Source organism: Phalacrocorax aristotelis, chromosome 13 (assembly GCF_949628215.1).
Source record: "Phalacrocorax aristotelis chromosome 13, bGulAri2.1, whole genome shotgun sequence".
Classification (NCBI taxonomy): domain Eukaryota; kingdom Metazoa; phylum Chordata; class Aves; order Suliformes; family Phalacrocoracidae; genus Phalacrocorax; species Phalacrocorax aristotelis.
The window spans coordinates 9,802,110-9,819,386 of record NC_134288.1 but is presented as its reverse complement, the minus strand read 5'-3'; the positions used below and the strand labels follow the sequence as shown (position 1 = coordinate 9,819,386).

The following is a 17,277-nucleotide window of genomic DNA, read 5'->3' as shown; positions in this document are numbered from 1 at the left end:
GACAGCTTATCGTTAACCCGAGATCATCTGGCAGCTTGACGCCGAGACTCAGGGCCACCAGACTGAAGCCGCCCCCCTCCCGGGAAAACAACGGCGAGCCCCAGGGGACCCCCCAGGCTCACTCCAAGCAGCTTCCGGCCCCCAGCCCAGGGGTCTCACCGGGTGCAGGCACGGCCTGGCAGACCGGCTGCGGCCAGGCCGGAGCGGAGGCGGCTCTCGCTCTGCCGGAGCTGCGGACCGGCTCCGCCAGTCCCGGAGCGCTGCGGAGGCGGGGGAAGCACCGCCCTCGCCCCGCCCGTTAAAGGGTCTTGCTCTCCCCGCCCCCCTCCGCCAGCGTTGCCCAACGGAGGCCAGCGGAAGCGGGCGGGCACCGTTGTCCAAGGGTTACGGCAGACCGGGGGGGCCCGATTTGACGGTAACGGCGGCGTAGCCCCCCATGCCACCCCCCCGCGGGCGGCAACCCCCCGCCCTCCCGAACCCCCTACTCCCTGTAGGCGGAGGGAAACCGAGGGGATAAAAGGCTGAAAACCGATGAGTCCCCGCCACCGGGCTCGCGGGGCACGGTCCGCCCTGGGGCTGCCGCCGCCGCCGCCGCCCGTCCCTGCGTTCTTACGGGAACGACGCCGTTCAGTCGCTGCGGGTCACAAGGCGCTGCCTGCCGCCGGGGCCGGGCCGGTGGCACACCGGGCCGCAGGGGGCGGCGCCCCCGCCCCCGGCCAACGCACCGCCCCTCCCGGCCGCCGTACCGGGGCGGGGCGGCGAGCACGGGGCCCGCACACGAGGACGACGCCCACGCCGCCTTCCCCTCCCCCCCAACAGCCAATCACCCGCCGCGAGAACTCCGCGGGGCGGGGCCCGGAAACGGGCTCTTCCATTGGTTGAGCCGCGCGTCGCTCATGGCCTGCCCTACTCCGCCCCTCACCTCAGCGACCGGTGGAGGGTCCCGGGTCCTTCCCGCCCCTGCCCTGCGGGCCCGGCTGGCAGCGACGCCGGGGTTTGCCGGGAGCCCCGCCGGGCCTTGGCCCGCTCAGCAGTCCCCGGTCTCCTTCCGCATCGTCCGCCGAGCGGCCGCTGCGTTCCTGGGCCGCACCGGGGGGGGGTGCGGTAGGGTGGGAGGGGGCAGGAGAGGGCGGTGCGCATGCGCACGGCGCCGCGAGGCTGGGCGGGGAGCGCTGCGCATGCGCGGGGACGTCGGGGTGGGAGCGTCGGTTAGACGGAGGGGAGGGCGCCAGTGCCGAGCCGTTAGGGCCAGTGCGCATGAGCAGAGGTGCCGGGCGGAGGGTGGGGCTCTAGCGCCCCCTGTCGGCCGTCTGGAGGCGTCGGAGGCGCCGCCGTGGCTCAGGTGGCTGGGGCGACTCCGGCCTCCGCCACGGGGATACTTTTCACAGCATCAGTACGGTAGAACCTGCTGCCACGGCCGCCTATCCCCTTACGGCAGTTCGGGATTAACGTGTGGGTTTTTTTTCCCCTGTGTCCCCACAGTGCTCCGGGAGCCACTGGCCGCCCCCTCTGCGCGGTGCTGCCCCCGCGGCGGGGCTGAGGGGAAGGCAGACGCGGGGAGCTTTCTCGCTGCTACCGGGAGTTTTATGCATGATTAGGAGGTAATGCTGCCTAAAGGGTGTTGTCCCCCAGAAGCAGGATGCCTGGCGGCGCTCACTGGAAGGGGTGGGTAGTGGAAGCCGCCTCCCCTGGGTCGGGCAGTCGGAGGGGCTGATCTGGTGAGCAGGAGGCGGCAGCAGAAGGCAGGCTGCCTGTGCTTGATCGAGGGCACCTGTGGTGGGAGGGACAGAGGCACGCTACGTGTGTACTCAAAGCCGCCAGCTGGACGCTCCAGTGACCACGTAAGGTACATCCGTGGCACCAGGGCCCGGCTCCGGTGGGGTCCGGCTGATGCTGCTCCCGGGCCCGGCGGGTTGTGGACACCGGCACGGAGCCGGCCTGGCCTGAGGGACCCGCCTACCAGCCGCTGATAGGCCGCCTCCGAACAACCCTCAAAGCGCCGCCTCGTCTGATTGGCCGGGCGAGCCCCTCGCAGTGCGTTGTGGGAGTTGTAGTTTGCTTGTGGCTCTTAGATGTAGTTGCTGTGCGCGCGGGCGCTACGTTTTTCGTCAGTATTTGCGGACAGTGTGGGGCGGGCTTTGCTCATCCGGGTCCCCTGCTCTTCCTGTCGGTCTGCCCAATCGGCACGCACCGAGGGCGTGCCCTGAGCGTTGATTGGTTGGTTCGGATCGACGAGCTCTGTTTGAAATACGTTAGCGGCGGCGGGTAGATGAGGTGCGCGGGGCGGCTGCGGCGCTGAGGTGAGTGGGGGTGGGCGGGGGTTACCGGGCACCGAGTGGCTTCCCTCCCCCCGCCTCGCCTCGCCTTGCCTTGCCTTGCCTTGCCTTGCCTTCTCCCCTACCCTGGCAGACTTCCTCCGGTAACGGCGGCCTGGGCCGCAGCCCTCTCCCGGGATTCGGCCGGATCTCTCCGGCTGTGGGGGTCGGCCGCGCCCCGGGCCTGCTCCGAGCCTCGGGTATCGGTTACACGGTGCCGGCCCTTCGCAGCACCGCCAGGCCGGAGGGCGCGGCTGGGATCCAGCGGCGGAAAGCGGCTCCAGGCGCTCAGCCCGTGCCTGGGGCCGCCTTTGCCGTGGCCTGACACAGTGGCCAGAGGGTGTGATCGCACCCGGAGCCCCCGGCCTGAGCGTAAATACCCGACGGTTCATTGCAAATCTGTCGTGCCCGTGGGGCTGAGGGAGCCGGAGCTCGGGGCCAGCCCGTGGAAGCTGGAGGCCGGCGAAGCCGCCGTGGCGAGGGGCTCCCTCCCTTGGGATGGGTTCGCAGCGCTGAAATAAGCCTTAGGATGGGGTAACTGCCTCGTGAGTACAACGAAGTTGCGTGTTGAGATGTGAATGTTCAAACAACCACAAAATCTGAGGTAAGGTGCGTGCGTCTCACCATGAGATACAATGTAGAGTGCCGTGCTGACGCCAGCAGGAACCATGCTGCCCGCTGGGCTGTGTCCTTAACTGTCCACTCACACTGACTGCTCAAATCCTGAAGTGTGCATCTTGATTTTTGGAGCTAAGAAAAACTATGTTACTACTTTTCAGACCAAACCCTGCATCTTAGGAAAAGGAGGGAAGAAAACCAGGTGAAACCTGGCTTGAGTAGCAGAAAATACATCGTTACCTTAACAGAAAAGGTATTTAGTTATTTTGATACAGCACTTTTTTAAACTAGAGGAGCTTCAACTTATCTAACAATAAGTTGTGGTTATACTGGCTAAAAATAATTTACTTACAGCTATTCTTAGAATGTCCCCATCTTCGTGTCTTTTAAAACTTGTGGGATCTCATTTATGGAGCATGAGATGTCAGGGCTGTTTATTTTGGACTGTTGGAAGGGAGGCGGGTCTGGGCCACTGTGAGTAGAGCAAAAGTTGCTCTGGAGAAACACTGCTGCTCAAGCACCTCTCTCCTTCTTTTGCTGTAGGCTGATGACAGCAGGTCAGGGTGGTCTGCAGGGCTCTCTGTGCTCATCTCTCACCTGCTTAGACTTAAAGGCTTTATCTCCCAGTCTGAGTATTATATTACGGAACAGCAGCATTGTCTCTGTTCTGTACCTGGAATGGTGAATCCAGTGTCGCTCCTATGCCGTGGAAAGCATGCTTGAGCTTTGAGTGAGGAGCACCAGAGAGGAAGGAGAAGCTGTAGATCCAGAATTTGTTAAAAGTGTTCACTTAACCCTGCTCGAGGAAAAGCAAGGATGACTTCTGTTAGTGGTTGCTGGTATAGTGCTGAAGGAGTTTACATGGTGGCTTTGTGATGGGATAGCTTACTAGGAGGCTGTGGTGACAGGACTGCAGTTTCCAGCCCCTTGTAATGGTTCATTTTAAATATTAGCCCCTGAAAAGAATCTGGGAATTTTTTTGGGCTTATCATCCCTATAAAAGCTTTGGGTTAAAGGACAATAAAGAAGCTACCAGCCTGAATTAAGCAAGTTGCCCCATTAGTGCAGCATCCTGTGTTTAAAGAGCAGTCAGCATTGAAAGCTGAGCAGAAGGCACTGGAATTACTGCAGCAAATTGCCATGCAGCTTCCTCGGCCTTGAGGAAGTTTCTCTTGCTTATTCCTGATTGTCCATCTTGGATTTTGAGGCATGTGTATCAACTGGCTTCAGATTTGTCTGCGAATGTAACTCAGAATATATTTTTTGTGTGTCTGGTGCTATTTTTTCACCTTTCCAATCCTGTCAAGATTTACACTAAGTAACACCTGTAGCTTATGCAGCTCCTGTGGTGTATTGAGATAAGGTATTGTCTCACGTGGACCAGGGACTTATCTAATTACATTGCAAGGCAGCAAGAAAGAGCAGATCTTCTCTGCACCCTCCTTCTGTCTGTCCTTTGCTACTCCCTGTTCTCTCTCTTTGCAACCTCTGATTTCTCATCTTGGAACTCTGCTTCCTCTCTCTGACACACAGGCTCATGCAGCTTGGAGGGTCCTTTGTCCCAGGCAGTGGGGGCTGTTATTGTATTGCCTGCTGACCATCAGCCCGTGCTGGCTGCTGCTCTTTTGGTTAGGTTGTAATTGCAAAGTGCTCCCTTAGGACGCGTTTGGTGCCGAGTTTCACATACTGCAGCTAGGCCAATACTGCGTAGGTCTTGTTGGACCTACTCCTCTCCAGCCTTGTCAGGCCTAAGTATTTTTGGCAAGAAATTAACTACTACATTGAGAAAACAACGCTGAGCACATCTGTGATGGAATCGTGTTAGCATTTTAAAGCTAATTTGGATTAGAGTGAGGTGTGAAGTTATTCCAAAATACCTATTGCACTTGCTGTTGGATCAGTCTTATTCTGGGATAGGAATGCTTGTGCCAATTTAGCTTAATCCTTTTTCAAAGCTAACTAATCTAAACCAGGCCAAGGCACTCTTCTGGAACGTGCCAAAGCGTAGTTACTCAAAAGAAACCTGATGTGCGGAGAAACTTATTGTTTGTTCCACTTTGTGGATATGGTTGTGTTGCTCTGTACAGAAGCTGTATGGGGCTGGGGCTGTGTAGCACATTTAGGTCAGTGAGGGGAGCAGACCTAGAAAGAGAATTCAGGTTTTGGTTAGGCAGTAACTTTTATCAAAGGCATTTGGGCTATTTTTGAAAGTGAGAGGACTGGATCCTCCTCAGTTCTTGCACCAGTGGTGGTATGAGCAGTTCTCTGTGAACCAGGTGAAAGCTGATCCTATAGAACGGGGGTGAGGGTTCCCCAGCTGGCTCACTGCGAAGTTCTGCAGACACTAGTGTTGACACAGAAGGTGATGGATGTGGGGGAAAGCAGGGTTACGCTTTAAATCCACGCTGTAGTTATGTAGGATTACAGTGTGCTTATAACCACAGTCTGGCAAATACACACAGTGCCTGCTAATTAGGTAATGTCCTTATTAATGAGAAGAAATTTCTGCACCTCAGATGTGGTGGAAGAGTGCCACAGCGGAGGGAAAGATTTTTGCCTCCTCTTTAAAGAAAAGATTGAGATAATAGCAGTTCTGCCATCAAAATCATGATCGGGTGTTTTAAAATGCCTCAAGGGAGTGGGCAGCAGGCTTTGGGCTGTACTTGGCCGAGCCTCTTTCGATTGCAGAGGCATTGCAGTGGGCATATCAGAGTGATAAATCACCATAACATTCTGAACTGACTGAAGTGTAGCCCAAAGCTCAGTCGATGGGTGGAGGAGCAAGATGTCTTTCAGTGAACTGCTGCTTCAAATCCTATTCTGCACAGAACTTGGAGGAATTTAGGGATTTGAAATGTGGATGCCATGAGTTCATCTGACTGAAATGGACCCTCTGGAGTTCAGTCACGATAACTTTTGCCTCCCCACTGGCTCTTTGAAGAAACTTGGAGTATGAAGCAATGGCATTGATGCGCTCCCTTTGTTATCGGGACTGATTGTGCGTTTCCATCTGGGAGAGGGAGAGAGACAAGAGATGGGTGGTGAGGTCAGTGGTGAGGGTGCTGACACTATGAAAGAATGTGGACTTTACACAGTAAGAAGCTGGAAGCTGCAGCAGCGTAGCAGTGAACGCAAGTAGCTGTGAAACACGATGCCCAGAGCTCCGACTTAGTGGACTGACTGGGGAGGGTGAGGGGAGAATGCAGATGACGCATTTGATTTTTAAAAAAGTGGATAGTGTTGACAGAAACTCTATCTTGATTAAGGGTGGTAGGAAAGCATTCGATTCCAGCTATGTCTTGAGCTCGGTTACAGTTGGTTTTGGCTCTGATTCTTCTGTTTGCCTTCTTTGGGTCCTACCCTGATATCTTCACAGTCATGTAGCTGATGCTTCTCTACTGACATTCTTCCTTTTAACTATAGCAATTCTGAGCTGGGGAACTGAAGGCTTCCTGGTGCAGCCATCTTCGGGAGGGAGGGCTGATGATTTACTCCTGAACACTTTCTTATTTATGGAGCATACCATCTGGGTTGAACTATGTGTGGTCTGCCTAGACAGATGATTTATGTCTGAGGCTTTGTTGATTAAGAATATGCTGCTTTAGAGTTGGTTTGACTCATAAAGCAAAGTTCAGGTGATTTCCTTGGGGAGTGTTTTATAACACATCCTCATGGGCTTTGTCTTGCAGCTGTGCAAGGCATCATGAAACCTTGAAAACACCTTTGCAAACAGATTTAGTTATGATTTAAGAGTTTATACCTTTGTCGCTGGCTTTATTTCTGTTCCGTTGAGTTTAATATCACCTGTTGACACAGGGACTCCTCCTGCTGTCAGTGCTGCACTAATTAACTGTAGGGGCTGTTCTTGACATGGTCAGAGTGCTTGATTTCTTACAGCCTGGCAAGCATATCAGGGTAGTGCCATGGAACGTGGTAAGGTCCCTATGCTGCCCTTCTTCCTTCCTTTCGCCCAGTAACAATATTCTACAGAACTCTCTTCCTGCTTTGGAAATCAATTTACCCTGTAGAAGAGCATGTTTGTGTCTTCAGTTCTTGTTTGTAGCCCTTCAGAGGGAGAAAGGTTGCACTTTGCAGTGCTCTGGAGTCAGCCTCATCATCAGGCTCTTGTTCATAAATCTGTGCCCTGTGAAGGGTAGCAGCTCTTCTTCACTACCTGTGGTCAGGGAGGGAAGGGCAAATCAGTCACTCTGGAAAAGCTTTGTACTTTATTTCCTTTTTAAAAATACAATTCTAGCACCTACAGGTACAAATAAAATCTTCAAAATTTGATCTGTTTGACAGCTTTGAACCTGCAAATGTCAGTAGAGGTAAATGGCTCTTCCTTAGCTTTGACAGTCAGCAGAACTGCATTGCTTATGAGGCGTTCTCTCTGAAGGCTGTGAATTACAAGACAGGAAAATGTACCAAAGGCTGTCCCAGCATCTATCTCTAGAAACTGTGTGAGGAAGAGAGGTGGAGAATGATTTAGCTGACACCTCTGTTGGGGTTTGGTGTAACGAGTGACCAATGCTTGTTTTCTAAAGGACCGTAGCAGTGCAAGCAGAGGACTTGCAGAGGCAGTGTAAAGGTGAAGATGTCTCACCCAGAATCTCGCTATTCCTTTGATGTCCCAAACCCTTGCGTCAACTTTGCGACTCTGAGTGATGATGATGTACACAATGTAGACTCCTGGTTTGGTAAGTTGCTTCCAACTCTTTGATTTGTTTTCTCTTTGGATGAGGGCTTGGCCTGATCCTTGTTTTGGGCCTCTGTGCCAGTGGATTAGTTGTGTTGTTAACTGCATTACTCATCATGCATCGGTGTTTTTGTATTTAAACTTTGATTGTCATCTCTATCTTGACAGATGACTTTGTTAACATCATAATGATATTCTGAGGTATTGTTAAAAATGCCTAGCATAGTATGTATAGTGAAAGTCTCTTTCCTCACAGACCAAAAAGCCAATCTGGAGAATGTCCCTCCTGTGGCAAATCTGGCAAAAGTCTCACAGAACAGCCCTGCTTTTTCAAAGCCTGATATTACTCTGTCTTCTGTCACATCACAAGAAATAACAAGTAAGCTGGCATGGTATGGGGGGAGAGAATAAATTTTACTTGGCTTTTACTCGCAAAATGAAAAGGCCTCAGTCTGGCCTTTGTGGGACCATCCTCATATATTGTTGTCTAGCAAGGCCTCATGTGGTTTCACTTCAGCAGTCTGTTTGCATGTGTGTATAGGTGTATATATATGAGCTGACATTTGTCATTGTTCTCAGGTGAAAGCCATGGTGAAGAGGACGGTGAAGCAGAATGCGTGCAGGACAAAGTGGTTCCTCAGAATATTGTTGGATCCCTGACAAGCTGGAGAGCTGCTGTTCCTGCAGAGGCCTCTCAAAGGTGAAATACTTGTATTCAGTTTGCATGAAGATTGACGGTGTAACTAAGAGGTCCTTTCTTTCAGGATCTGCAGTTCTAGCTGTTCTTGGGTCATCCTATGGGCCTGAAGTTCTCCAGCATGGAGATGGTGTATTGGGACAACTGATCTGCTTGCTAAGCTGGAGGGACAATCTCTAGGGGTGGAAATGTAATGCAGTGTCTCACATACTTGTCAAATGAGACTCAGTAGCACTACATGCTTCTGGAATGTGAGAATATCTGAAACAGAAGTGGCTTATAAAGTTTCTTTGTTTATATTTGCCTGATTTGGGCAGAACTCATTCTTGATATGAATGCAAGGGGCCCTGTATGTGCATATATACCAAAGAATATTAAGTTTACGGGTTGTTAAATAATTCACGCTGCATTTGGATTGTTGTGTTAAATGCGCAATTTGCATGGGGGGCATGCTGGAGTTAGGTGATGCACCGACATAAAAAAAGTTATACAGATTGTGTGTCTCCTCAGACCTGTGGGGCAACTAACCCCTATTTTCTGTTCTACTCTAGAGCGGGTAGAAGACAGGCTACAAAACTGAGGAAAGCACAGCAACGTAAACAACCGGCTAGAATCAAAGCAGAGACAAATGCTGACACCTTGGTTAATAAGCAAGAGGTTCCACCCCTGAAAAAAATGAGAATGTACGTCATCAAAGTCCTTCTGTTTGGGGCTGGGAGAGGGAATACAACGGTTTCTTTGGAAAGGATTTCCACATGACTGTGAGAGGGTTCTCAAAGGAAGGTTAGGGAGAGGTGACCGCAACCTGATACTGGTTTCATAAACAAGAAGAAATGGCTGTAAGACCTGAAGGAAACTCTCTATTTGGAGGTAGAGATATGAATGAAATAAGCTTGGGTTTCTTAAGCTTCTTACTCTATACTCAGTGTCTGTCAACTAGCTTTAGATTTGGCTTCGCTTGTCTGTCAAAAAGTCATCAGGCAGTCATAAGCTATGAAAGTGTCTCAGCTAAAATATTTCTCAAATTAGCTTAACCACTAAGATATCATATGGTGATAAGCTTGAGATCAGGAAATTGAAGTGTGATCTTTCAAATGTTGCTGTACCTAAATAAACTACAGTACACCTACCTCCGCAAGAGAAGCCTGAGTTTCAAAAACTCAGTAATTCTTCTTCCCTTTTACAGCCTTAGGGTACCAGGGAAAACTAGGCAATCTATACCTGGGCCCGTGGTGAGGTAAGACCAGTGTGACATACCTTAGAATTCACCAGGTGTCGGGATATTATGCATGGTGGTGAGGGCTGCAGGTGATCTTTCATTTAGAGCACTGTTAACTGGAGTGGTTTGCAGTAACAACTTGTTACCTTAGTTCTAGCGGCAGAGAGAAGGTGACAGAAGTATCCATGAAGAGAGAGCTCCTGCAGAATCCTGACCTCTCCCCAGGGAGAGGGAAAAGCAAGCTGACTGTACCCTCCACACCAACAATGTTAAAGTATGTAGCTTTCTTGTGACTTGCCCTTGTGAAAACACAGTTGATTTAGGTGGCAGCCCTGGCTAGAGAGTTCTCAACTTCAACTTAGTATTTGATGGTATCACATTTAATAAGCACCAGATCAAACCAACAGTTTTAGGATGAAATGTACTTCACCAAGTGAACCCATGCAAATGAAAACTTTTGCTTTTATTTTGAGGAAAAATTGTTCTTGCTAATGGATGAAACGTGTGTATAGCAAATGTGTATGCAGGATAGCAGCTGCAAGCTTTCTTGAGCAAACAAAATCCAAACAGATCTTTTCTAAAGAGTATGCTTTCATAATGAGTGATGCTCCTGCAATGAAGTCAGCGATAGGCACGTTCCTTTGCACTAACACTGTGCTAATAACCAGTGAAGCAGGAAGGCAAATCTCAGTCTTTAATGTGCTTCTGCAGGAGGACCAATCTTTCTGGCAAGCTGAAGAGTACAGAGGAGCAGGAGCTGGAAAAGATGCAGCAGTTGCAGCGGGAGGTTATGGAGCTGCGGAAGAAGAATGAGGAGTCTCTGAAAGCAGCTATTGCTGGAGCAGGTGGGCTCTAGCTGAACTGCAAATCACAAATTGTACTGTGCGCAGTTGGAGGGTGCTGTATAGAGCTGTACAAGTACCTTTAAAAACAAGCAATTCAGATTTTGTAATAAGTATTAGGATTAGGTAGCTTTTACTGTAGATGAGCTCCTAAACTGCCTGGAAACAGGTTAGTTTGTGTTTTGTCGTGTTTTGAAAGGTTATAGATGAGTTCTCCAAAAACTGTTCAAGTTACTAGAAAGTAAATGCCTCTGTATTGTTTTGCTTTCAAATCTTGCTCCCCACCCCAAAAGGCTTCCATACCTTATGTGCTCTTTTTCTTTAGGACAACCTGTGAAGAGAACTGTTGGTCAAGTAACAAAGCCAATTGACTTCCACTTCTGCACGGAGAATAGAATTAAGCAACATGTGGAAAGCCAGCCTGGGAATGAGTACAAGGAACTGGATTTTGCAGCGGTACTGAGAAAACATCCTCCTTCTCCGGTGAGAACCAGAATATTGCCAGCAGTCAGCTGACTAATTCTTGACAACACCTTCTTTCTAGTTTTGTAACATACATGCTGCTGGTAACCCGCAAAGAGGGTTACCATAGGAGAGGCAAGCATTGTGCAAACATAACTGTTAGCTCGCTGTGTATCTGCATTGCCACAAGGGCCCTTTAATGTCACATCTTCTGGTCATTACACTTCATGCTTTAATCTTTCACTTCATAGTTTACTGATATGACTAGCTTGTGCAGGTTCAGACAGTTAAGACTTCTGTCTGTTGCTAAGTGTTATCTTTTCAATAAGGGGAAGGGACAGGCTGTGAATCAGTGGGGGAAAGGAAATGTCATTGAAGCATCCTGTGTTAAATGGCCATAATGACTGCAGTTTTTTGTCTCCAGGGGCGAATGCCGAAGGGACCCACTATCCCCAAGCCTTTCAATCTGTCCCAGGGAAACAAAAGAAAACTTGAAGAAACAACATCAGAATATGTGTCCCTTGCTGAGCAGGTAGAAGCATTCCAAAAACGCACACCTTCTCGTTACCATTTGAGGAGCAGGAAATCCGATGAAGGTGAGTAGTCCTGACTATTTCCAGCCATAAGGCTGTCCACAGAGGTGGTGGTAGAGCCAGAACGATGCTTTGACTACTCTACTGAGCAGCCTGTGTCTGTTGCAGGCCTTGCCATTAACTGCTAGTCTCTGTGATTGAATTTATAGGCCCAGGTCCAGGAAAGTTGGTGAAAGCTCGGCTTACGCACCCTAAAACACCAGTGCTTCTAACAAAGCAGCGCTTCAGACCTGCCACTTGCAAAACTACAGCAGAGTTAGAAGCAGAAGAAATTGAGAAAATTCAACAGTAAGTAAAGGTTTACTCTAGTCCCCCAAGAGAGAATCGTACCACACTGGAAATATCTTTCAGATGCCACACTATCACTTCTCAGGAATACCCTTCTTGCATAAAAGAATGAGTAGCATAAAAACATTGAGATTCTTTTAGCTTGTGCATCGTCCTATGGCTCTGATTGTAGGGATGTGAAAAGTAGCTAATTCATTTTGGAGAACATGCTCTTAGGAGAGCTGATCTTGGGTTGAGTACAGCTTATGATTATTAAAGTAAACCCAGTATAGCAGTACAGCCTCTGTACACTTCAAAACTCTCCTGTAGACAAAGTTTCGGATTTCCAGGGAAGCAATCCATAAGGTTTTCCTTAATGTCTTGCTGTTTCAAAAGCAAAGGAGAAGTTGCTAACTAGAGCTGCACACTATGTATCGTGTGCGTGACACAACTGCTTCTGTACCTCACTGTTGCTCTTTTATGCTGTGAGAGAAGTCATTTGCCAGAAGCTGCATCTTGCCATAAACAATATGTTGGTGACTGTCTCCGTCTTTTCTCTGTAGGTACAAATTCAAAGCACGAGAACTTGATCACAAGATCTTTGAGGGTGGACCACTCCTGCCCAAGAAACCCCCTGTGAAGGAACTCACGCAACCTGTCGGCTTTGAGTTGGAAATAGAAAAAAGGATTCAGGAACGTGAAAGCAAGAAGCAGCAGGAGGAAGAGCACTTTGAATTCCATTCCAGGCCATGTCCCACAAAAATCCTGGAGGACGTTGTGGTAAGAAGTTTAGTAATTCCCAGACCTGGGAATTAGGACTGACGTGGCAATTGGCTTCAAAATGGCTGTAGCTATGTTGCTTTATGTATTTAATACTAATCTCCAGTAAACACTGCCATTAGGTAAGAACTGCAATGGGTGCATATTGTGCTATGTCCGGTTGTTTCTCTGTAGTGCTTTTTCTTGGCACTTAGACTTGGGTAACTCCTTACTGGCTCTTCTGAACAGGGTGTTCCAGAGAAGAAAACACTTCCTGTTACAGTCCCCAAGTCTCCAGTCTTCACCTTGAAAAGCAGAACCCGAATGACTGGCAGAGATGAAGAAAAGGTAACTGTTGTGAAATGGGCTGTAGTCAAGCCTTCTGGTCCCACCATGGTGACTGCCTTGGCCAGCCTGCCGTAACTGTGCCAGCTGGGTGTGATGGCCTGGTTCCATTAGCCCCTTCCCTCCTGTTGGGCAGTTCCTCCAGTTGTCATCTTTCTCTGTGCCATTCCCTTCTAACGATCTAGTTGCTGCTACTCATTTTACAGAAATTGAATTCTCATACAAAATGAAATAACTTAAACATGAGGGCACTGACTAGGGTTTCTGAGGTGTTGCTGCTATGAATGAGGAAAGTAGGTTGCTTAGATTTCTAAAGGACATTAACCTTCCCTATGCTGATATTGAGAAGAACAGATATTGCATGTGATCTTTGTTCTCCCCACAGTCCCTCTAGATACCTGGAGGTGGAAAGCAGGATTCAGAATGTATCATGTCCTTCTTCCTTTCCCACTTGTGAAGAGGACGTTAAAGAATTACAGTCTATTGGGATGAGTACTAGAACTGATAATGATTTGGAAAGAGGAAGAACTTGCCTGTGGTTCAGAAGGCATGTGAATTGGTACTTTTTGAATCACTATTTTTTGCAGTGTCCAAAGCATTTCCTTGATGCTGTTGTGACCCTTATTAAAGGAACTCGAGTATTCACGGCTTTGCTTGGCAGGAGTTGTAGTCTTTATACAAAAGTAAAAAATCTGGTGCTGTGTCAGATCCTAACGCTAATATCCCTTTAGGAAAAAGAGGTGGTCCCAGTGATCAAAGCTAACCCTATGCCCCATTATGGAGTGCCCTTCAAACCTAAAGTGCCAGAGCAGAGGCATGTGGAAGTTTGCCCCTTCTCTTTTGATGCCCGTGACAGAGAGCGGCAAATACAAAAAGAGAAAAAAATAGAAGAATTGCAGAAGGAAGAGGTAAGAACTAAAAGCTACCTTGCATTCTACTCCTTAAGTAGAAAGGGTGTGGCAGGACTTGCCTCTTGCTGTTGGCTGTTAAACTTTCAAAGTTTCATGCCTTTGAGGAAGGGGAAAGAAATATTTCCAGTTGTTTTTTTTTTTTTTTTTCAGGTGCCAAAGTTCAAAGCGCTACCTCTGCCTTACTTTGACCACGTAAAGCTGCCAGAAAAGAAGGTAAAAAACCCAACTCAGCCTGAACCATTCAATCTGCAGATTGATGAACGAGGAGCTGCCAAGCTACAGAGCTGGAAACAGCAGGTAGGATGAAAAGGATAACAGGTATGACCAGACTTAAAGCAGCTAGTGGAGTTGCGATCAATTTCAGAAAGTGTCCTGCTTGAGTTGAATCAGGATCTGAGTCTGCAATGGATACCTGAAACTTTCTTCAGCCCTTTTCGGCAAAAATAACTGGCAGGCAACAAGTGACACAACTCTTTGGCTTTAGTATACTTTTCTATGCAAATTATTTGATCTAAGTCAAATAATGCTGAAGTCTGGTGGGGTGGGGAGATGGTCTTTTTGTTATGCCTGGCACTTGATGGGCTGTATTCTCTTGCAGCTTGAAGAAGACTTGAAAAGGCAGAAAGAGGCGGCCTGTTTTAAAGCTCGTCCCAACACAGTGGTGTACCAGGAGCCTTTTGTGCCTAAAAAGGAAAATAAGCTGTTATCAGGTGGAGTTATAAGTACTTGCTACACAGGCTTGGCTGAGAACTCAGAACTGATGCAATTAAATGATGTTTAGACTGGCTGTTGCCTCTTCTTTATCAGCATGGCCAACAGTGCTATGCACTTAATCAACTAATTCCCTAACAGCTTGTGTCCCAAGGGAGTGGGGGAGTTTCCTCTCTACTGCCCCGCTGTCCTGCACTAACATGGCAGCTGTATTTAACAGCTATGCTACAATTGGCAGATGACTGATGTGTGCTAGCTTGGGATAATGGTAAATAGTATGCAAGGAGCTCCCGTAGAGACAGCTGGCATTTCTGCAGCAGTTGTCAGTCTTTTCCTCCCATTTCTAATGAGATGAAGGCATCTACAGCTTAGGGTAGACTAAACTTCGTAGGGTATACAACCAGCCAAAAACTTGTTTGTACTAACAATTGTGTGCTTGCTCCCTCCTATAAGAACACCGTGACGGGGTAATGTCTGCGTTAACAGTGCTTACGTTTGGGCGTAAGGTTTTCTCTTTTCCTGATGCCTGGGAGGTATCTACTAACTACCCCTGCAAGGTGAAGTGCTCCAGAGGGAGGCTTCCATTTGACACTAGTACTGCTCTGCTTTACCTGCCTTTGCACCAATGTTGTCTCCTCTATCTCTAAACTTAGAGAGCCTTTCTGGTTCCATAGTTCCTGAAAACTTCGAGCTGGCAACAGAAAAAAGAGCTAAAAAGCGGCAAGAATTCGAGAAACGATTGGCAAATATAGAAGCCGTAAGGGAGAGGCATCAAGAGCAGGTCAGACAGCAACAAGAGGAGCGTGAAAAGGAAGAAGTTGCTAAGCTAAGGCAAGAACTGGTAAGTGAGCTATTTCTGAACTGGGGCTGTAAAGTAACCCAAAGGATGTGTAAATATACTAAATGAGCTAATGTCAATGTTCAGCTCCGTTAAGAGAGTCTTTTCAAGTTTCCCTGTTGCAAACTGACTCCTCATTATCTTTACAACTGGCCTTGAAAAACAAAACAAAAAAAAACACAAAAAAAACCCCACCCACACACAAAAAAACCCAAACCAAAACAAAAAGTCAGCAGCTCTGCTGAGATGGCCTATTTTTGGAGCTGTACCATGTAGTCACTGGAGCAGAATGATCTTTGTAAAATCCACAGCCCCAAAGTATGCCTTGCATGTTCTGGTGGCTCCTCCAGTGCCCTAGGCAGTGTGGTAGTCTTGTAGACAGATGTCTGCCTTCATCCCACCGATGGCTTACCTGCAAGTTTCAGCTTCATCATAACTGCAACCATTTCCTTTATTTTGTCCTTGATATTTTTTTTACAGGTTCACAAGGCAAACCCAATACGCAAATACCGCAGCGTAGAAGTGAAGCCCAGCGATCAGCCACTGACTATGCCAAAGTCTCCCAACTTCTCGGATAGATTCCAGTGCTGATATGCAAACATGTGATAGTAGGAGGGAGATCCCGTCCCTCTCTTCTGTCTTGATAAGCAGTGAAGGAACAGTTGTTTTTTTAACATGACTGCTCAGACTAAGTCCTGCACTTGATTCCACTATTGTTATATTGAGTAGTTTAACTCTACCTGAGGCAGGTGGCTGAGGCACGGCATACAGACAGTGCCATGCAGCCTCCATGGCCTCGCTTCACCCCTAGACATCTTGTTCTCTAAAGACTAAACCAGGTTTTGATATTGTGTACTTCAACTAAATAAAAACTCCTAATCTGATCGCTGTCTCTGCTAGTGGGCTGAATCCCTCTCATGCAGACAGTGAACATACAGGGATGTGCGTGTCTAGGAGAGCTGCCTTGTCTTCATACATCCAAGTATTGGTTTCAAGTCTCTCTTTCCTAGGCTTTTAGTCTGTATTAAGCTTGAGTTGTGTTCAGTAATGTGAAGCATATTGCAGATCTGACCTTTCTTGTTGATGTTTAGTTGAGTGCTAATGTGAGTCTTGCCCACACTTTTAAAAGTAGTTCCATGTGTGTATTAGAGCATTAAACCTTCTGCTGGTTTATAGCTGAAGTCACTCTATTTGGGGAACCACTTAACTGGCAAATGACTTGCTGTAGGCTGCCTCCCTGGCTCCTGCCAGCGCAGTTATCATGCCTAAAGATGCATTGTCTCCTACCCAGTCTAGCACAGCTAGCAGAACTAAATATAGAACAAGTGCTCTAATATGCTGGAGGACAAAGCTTCCAGCGTTGTGAAGAGGTGATCAAATTTATATTAAAATTTACGGACAATTATTTCTTAGCATTTTGATACAATTTCTTACCTTTTAAGACTGTTTTAGGCCTTTACTTGGACTTGTCTAAACAAGAAAGATAACTCCAGAAGGTTGTGTGAGGGCAGAAAGGGGTTTGGTATACAATGACTCCAAATGATGCTCTCAGGTGCCACTACTACCTGTTCTAACTCAGGTGATGCTGTGGTGCTGTTTCCTGAGTCAAAAAGGACTTGCAAAAAAAGGCTGGTGTGGCAGGTCACTGGAGCTGTGCTGGAAGCCCTCTAGTTCATGCTTGGAAATGCATAAAGCCCTTTGGGCTGGCTTGGCTTCTCATGGCTGTAATGACATGGAGGCTTTGCGTCTCCTGTGTTTATGGGTCCCTTACTTCTATCGCTTGCTGGAACCCATGTCAGCTGGGCTGCTCATTGCTGTTGTCATGCTGTTTTGAATGGAGGAAAACATGGGAAATGGAATTAATGTGTCCAGGTAGGACAAACTCTGTTTCTTGGATGATGTTTCTGCAGGAATTCTAAAAAGTGCAGTGCTGAAGGGATATTGTTGCAGAAAAATGGCTGCAGCCAGCAGTGAGCAAGTGTTTCCTATGGGTATACAGAACTT

At 48.2% G+C, this 17,277-nt stretch overlaps 2 protein-coding genes across 13 annotated transcripts in view; one reads left to right on the top strand and one right to left on the bottom strand.

Moving 5' to 3' along the window:
* The window catches only part of BCL2L1 (BCL2 like 1), a 17,691-nt gene extending 16,527 nt beyond the window's left edge, over window positions 1-1,164 (bottom strand). For 2 of the 6 annotated variants that reach the window (XM_075109002.1, XM_075109006.1), the window contains exon 1: window positions 614-753. The gene's annotated coding sequence lies outside the window, so the exon portion shown is untranslated. Of the gene's footprint in view, window positions 1-159; window positions 754-922 lie in introns of those variants that run through there. The other 4 variants (XM_075109003.1, XM_075109004.1, XM_075109005.1 and 1 more) reach the window with 4 other exon arrangements.
* Window positions 395-17,277, top strand: TPX2 (TPX2 microtubule nucleation factor). 7 transcript variants are annotated; one of them, XM_075108995.1, is made up of 17 exons: window positions 395-415; window positions 7,478-7,630; window positions 7,886-8,008; window positions 8,209-8,329; window positions 8,878-9,009; window positions 9,697-9,819; window positions 10,257-10,390; window positions 10,713-10,870; window positions 11,274-11,445; window positions 11,592-11,730; window positions 12,273-12,489; window positions 12,718-12,816; window positions 13,545-13,721; window positions 13,875-14,021; window positions 14,323-14,434; window positions 15,089-15,276; window positions 15,754-16,157. In XM_075108995.1, exons 2-17 carry the CDS (start codon window positions 7,528-7,530, stop codon window positions 15,862-15,864), a joined length of 2,256 nt encoding a protein of 751 aa, XP_074965096.1. In that variant the 5' UTR covers window positions 395-415; window positions 7,478-7,527; the 3' UTR covers window positions 15,865-16,157. The 7 variants fall into 7 exon arrangements, with proteins under 7 accessions (XP_074965096.1, XP_074965099.1, XP_074965102.1 ...); XM_075108998.1 differs by lacking the exon at window positions 395-415 and adding an exon at window positions 2,206-2,300 and having other exon boundaries at window positions 15,110-15,276; XM_075109001.1 differs by lacking the exons at window positions 395-415; window positions 15,754-16,157 and adding exons at window positions 2,210-2,300; window positions 17,184-17,277.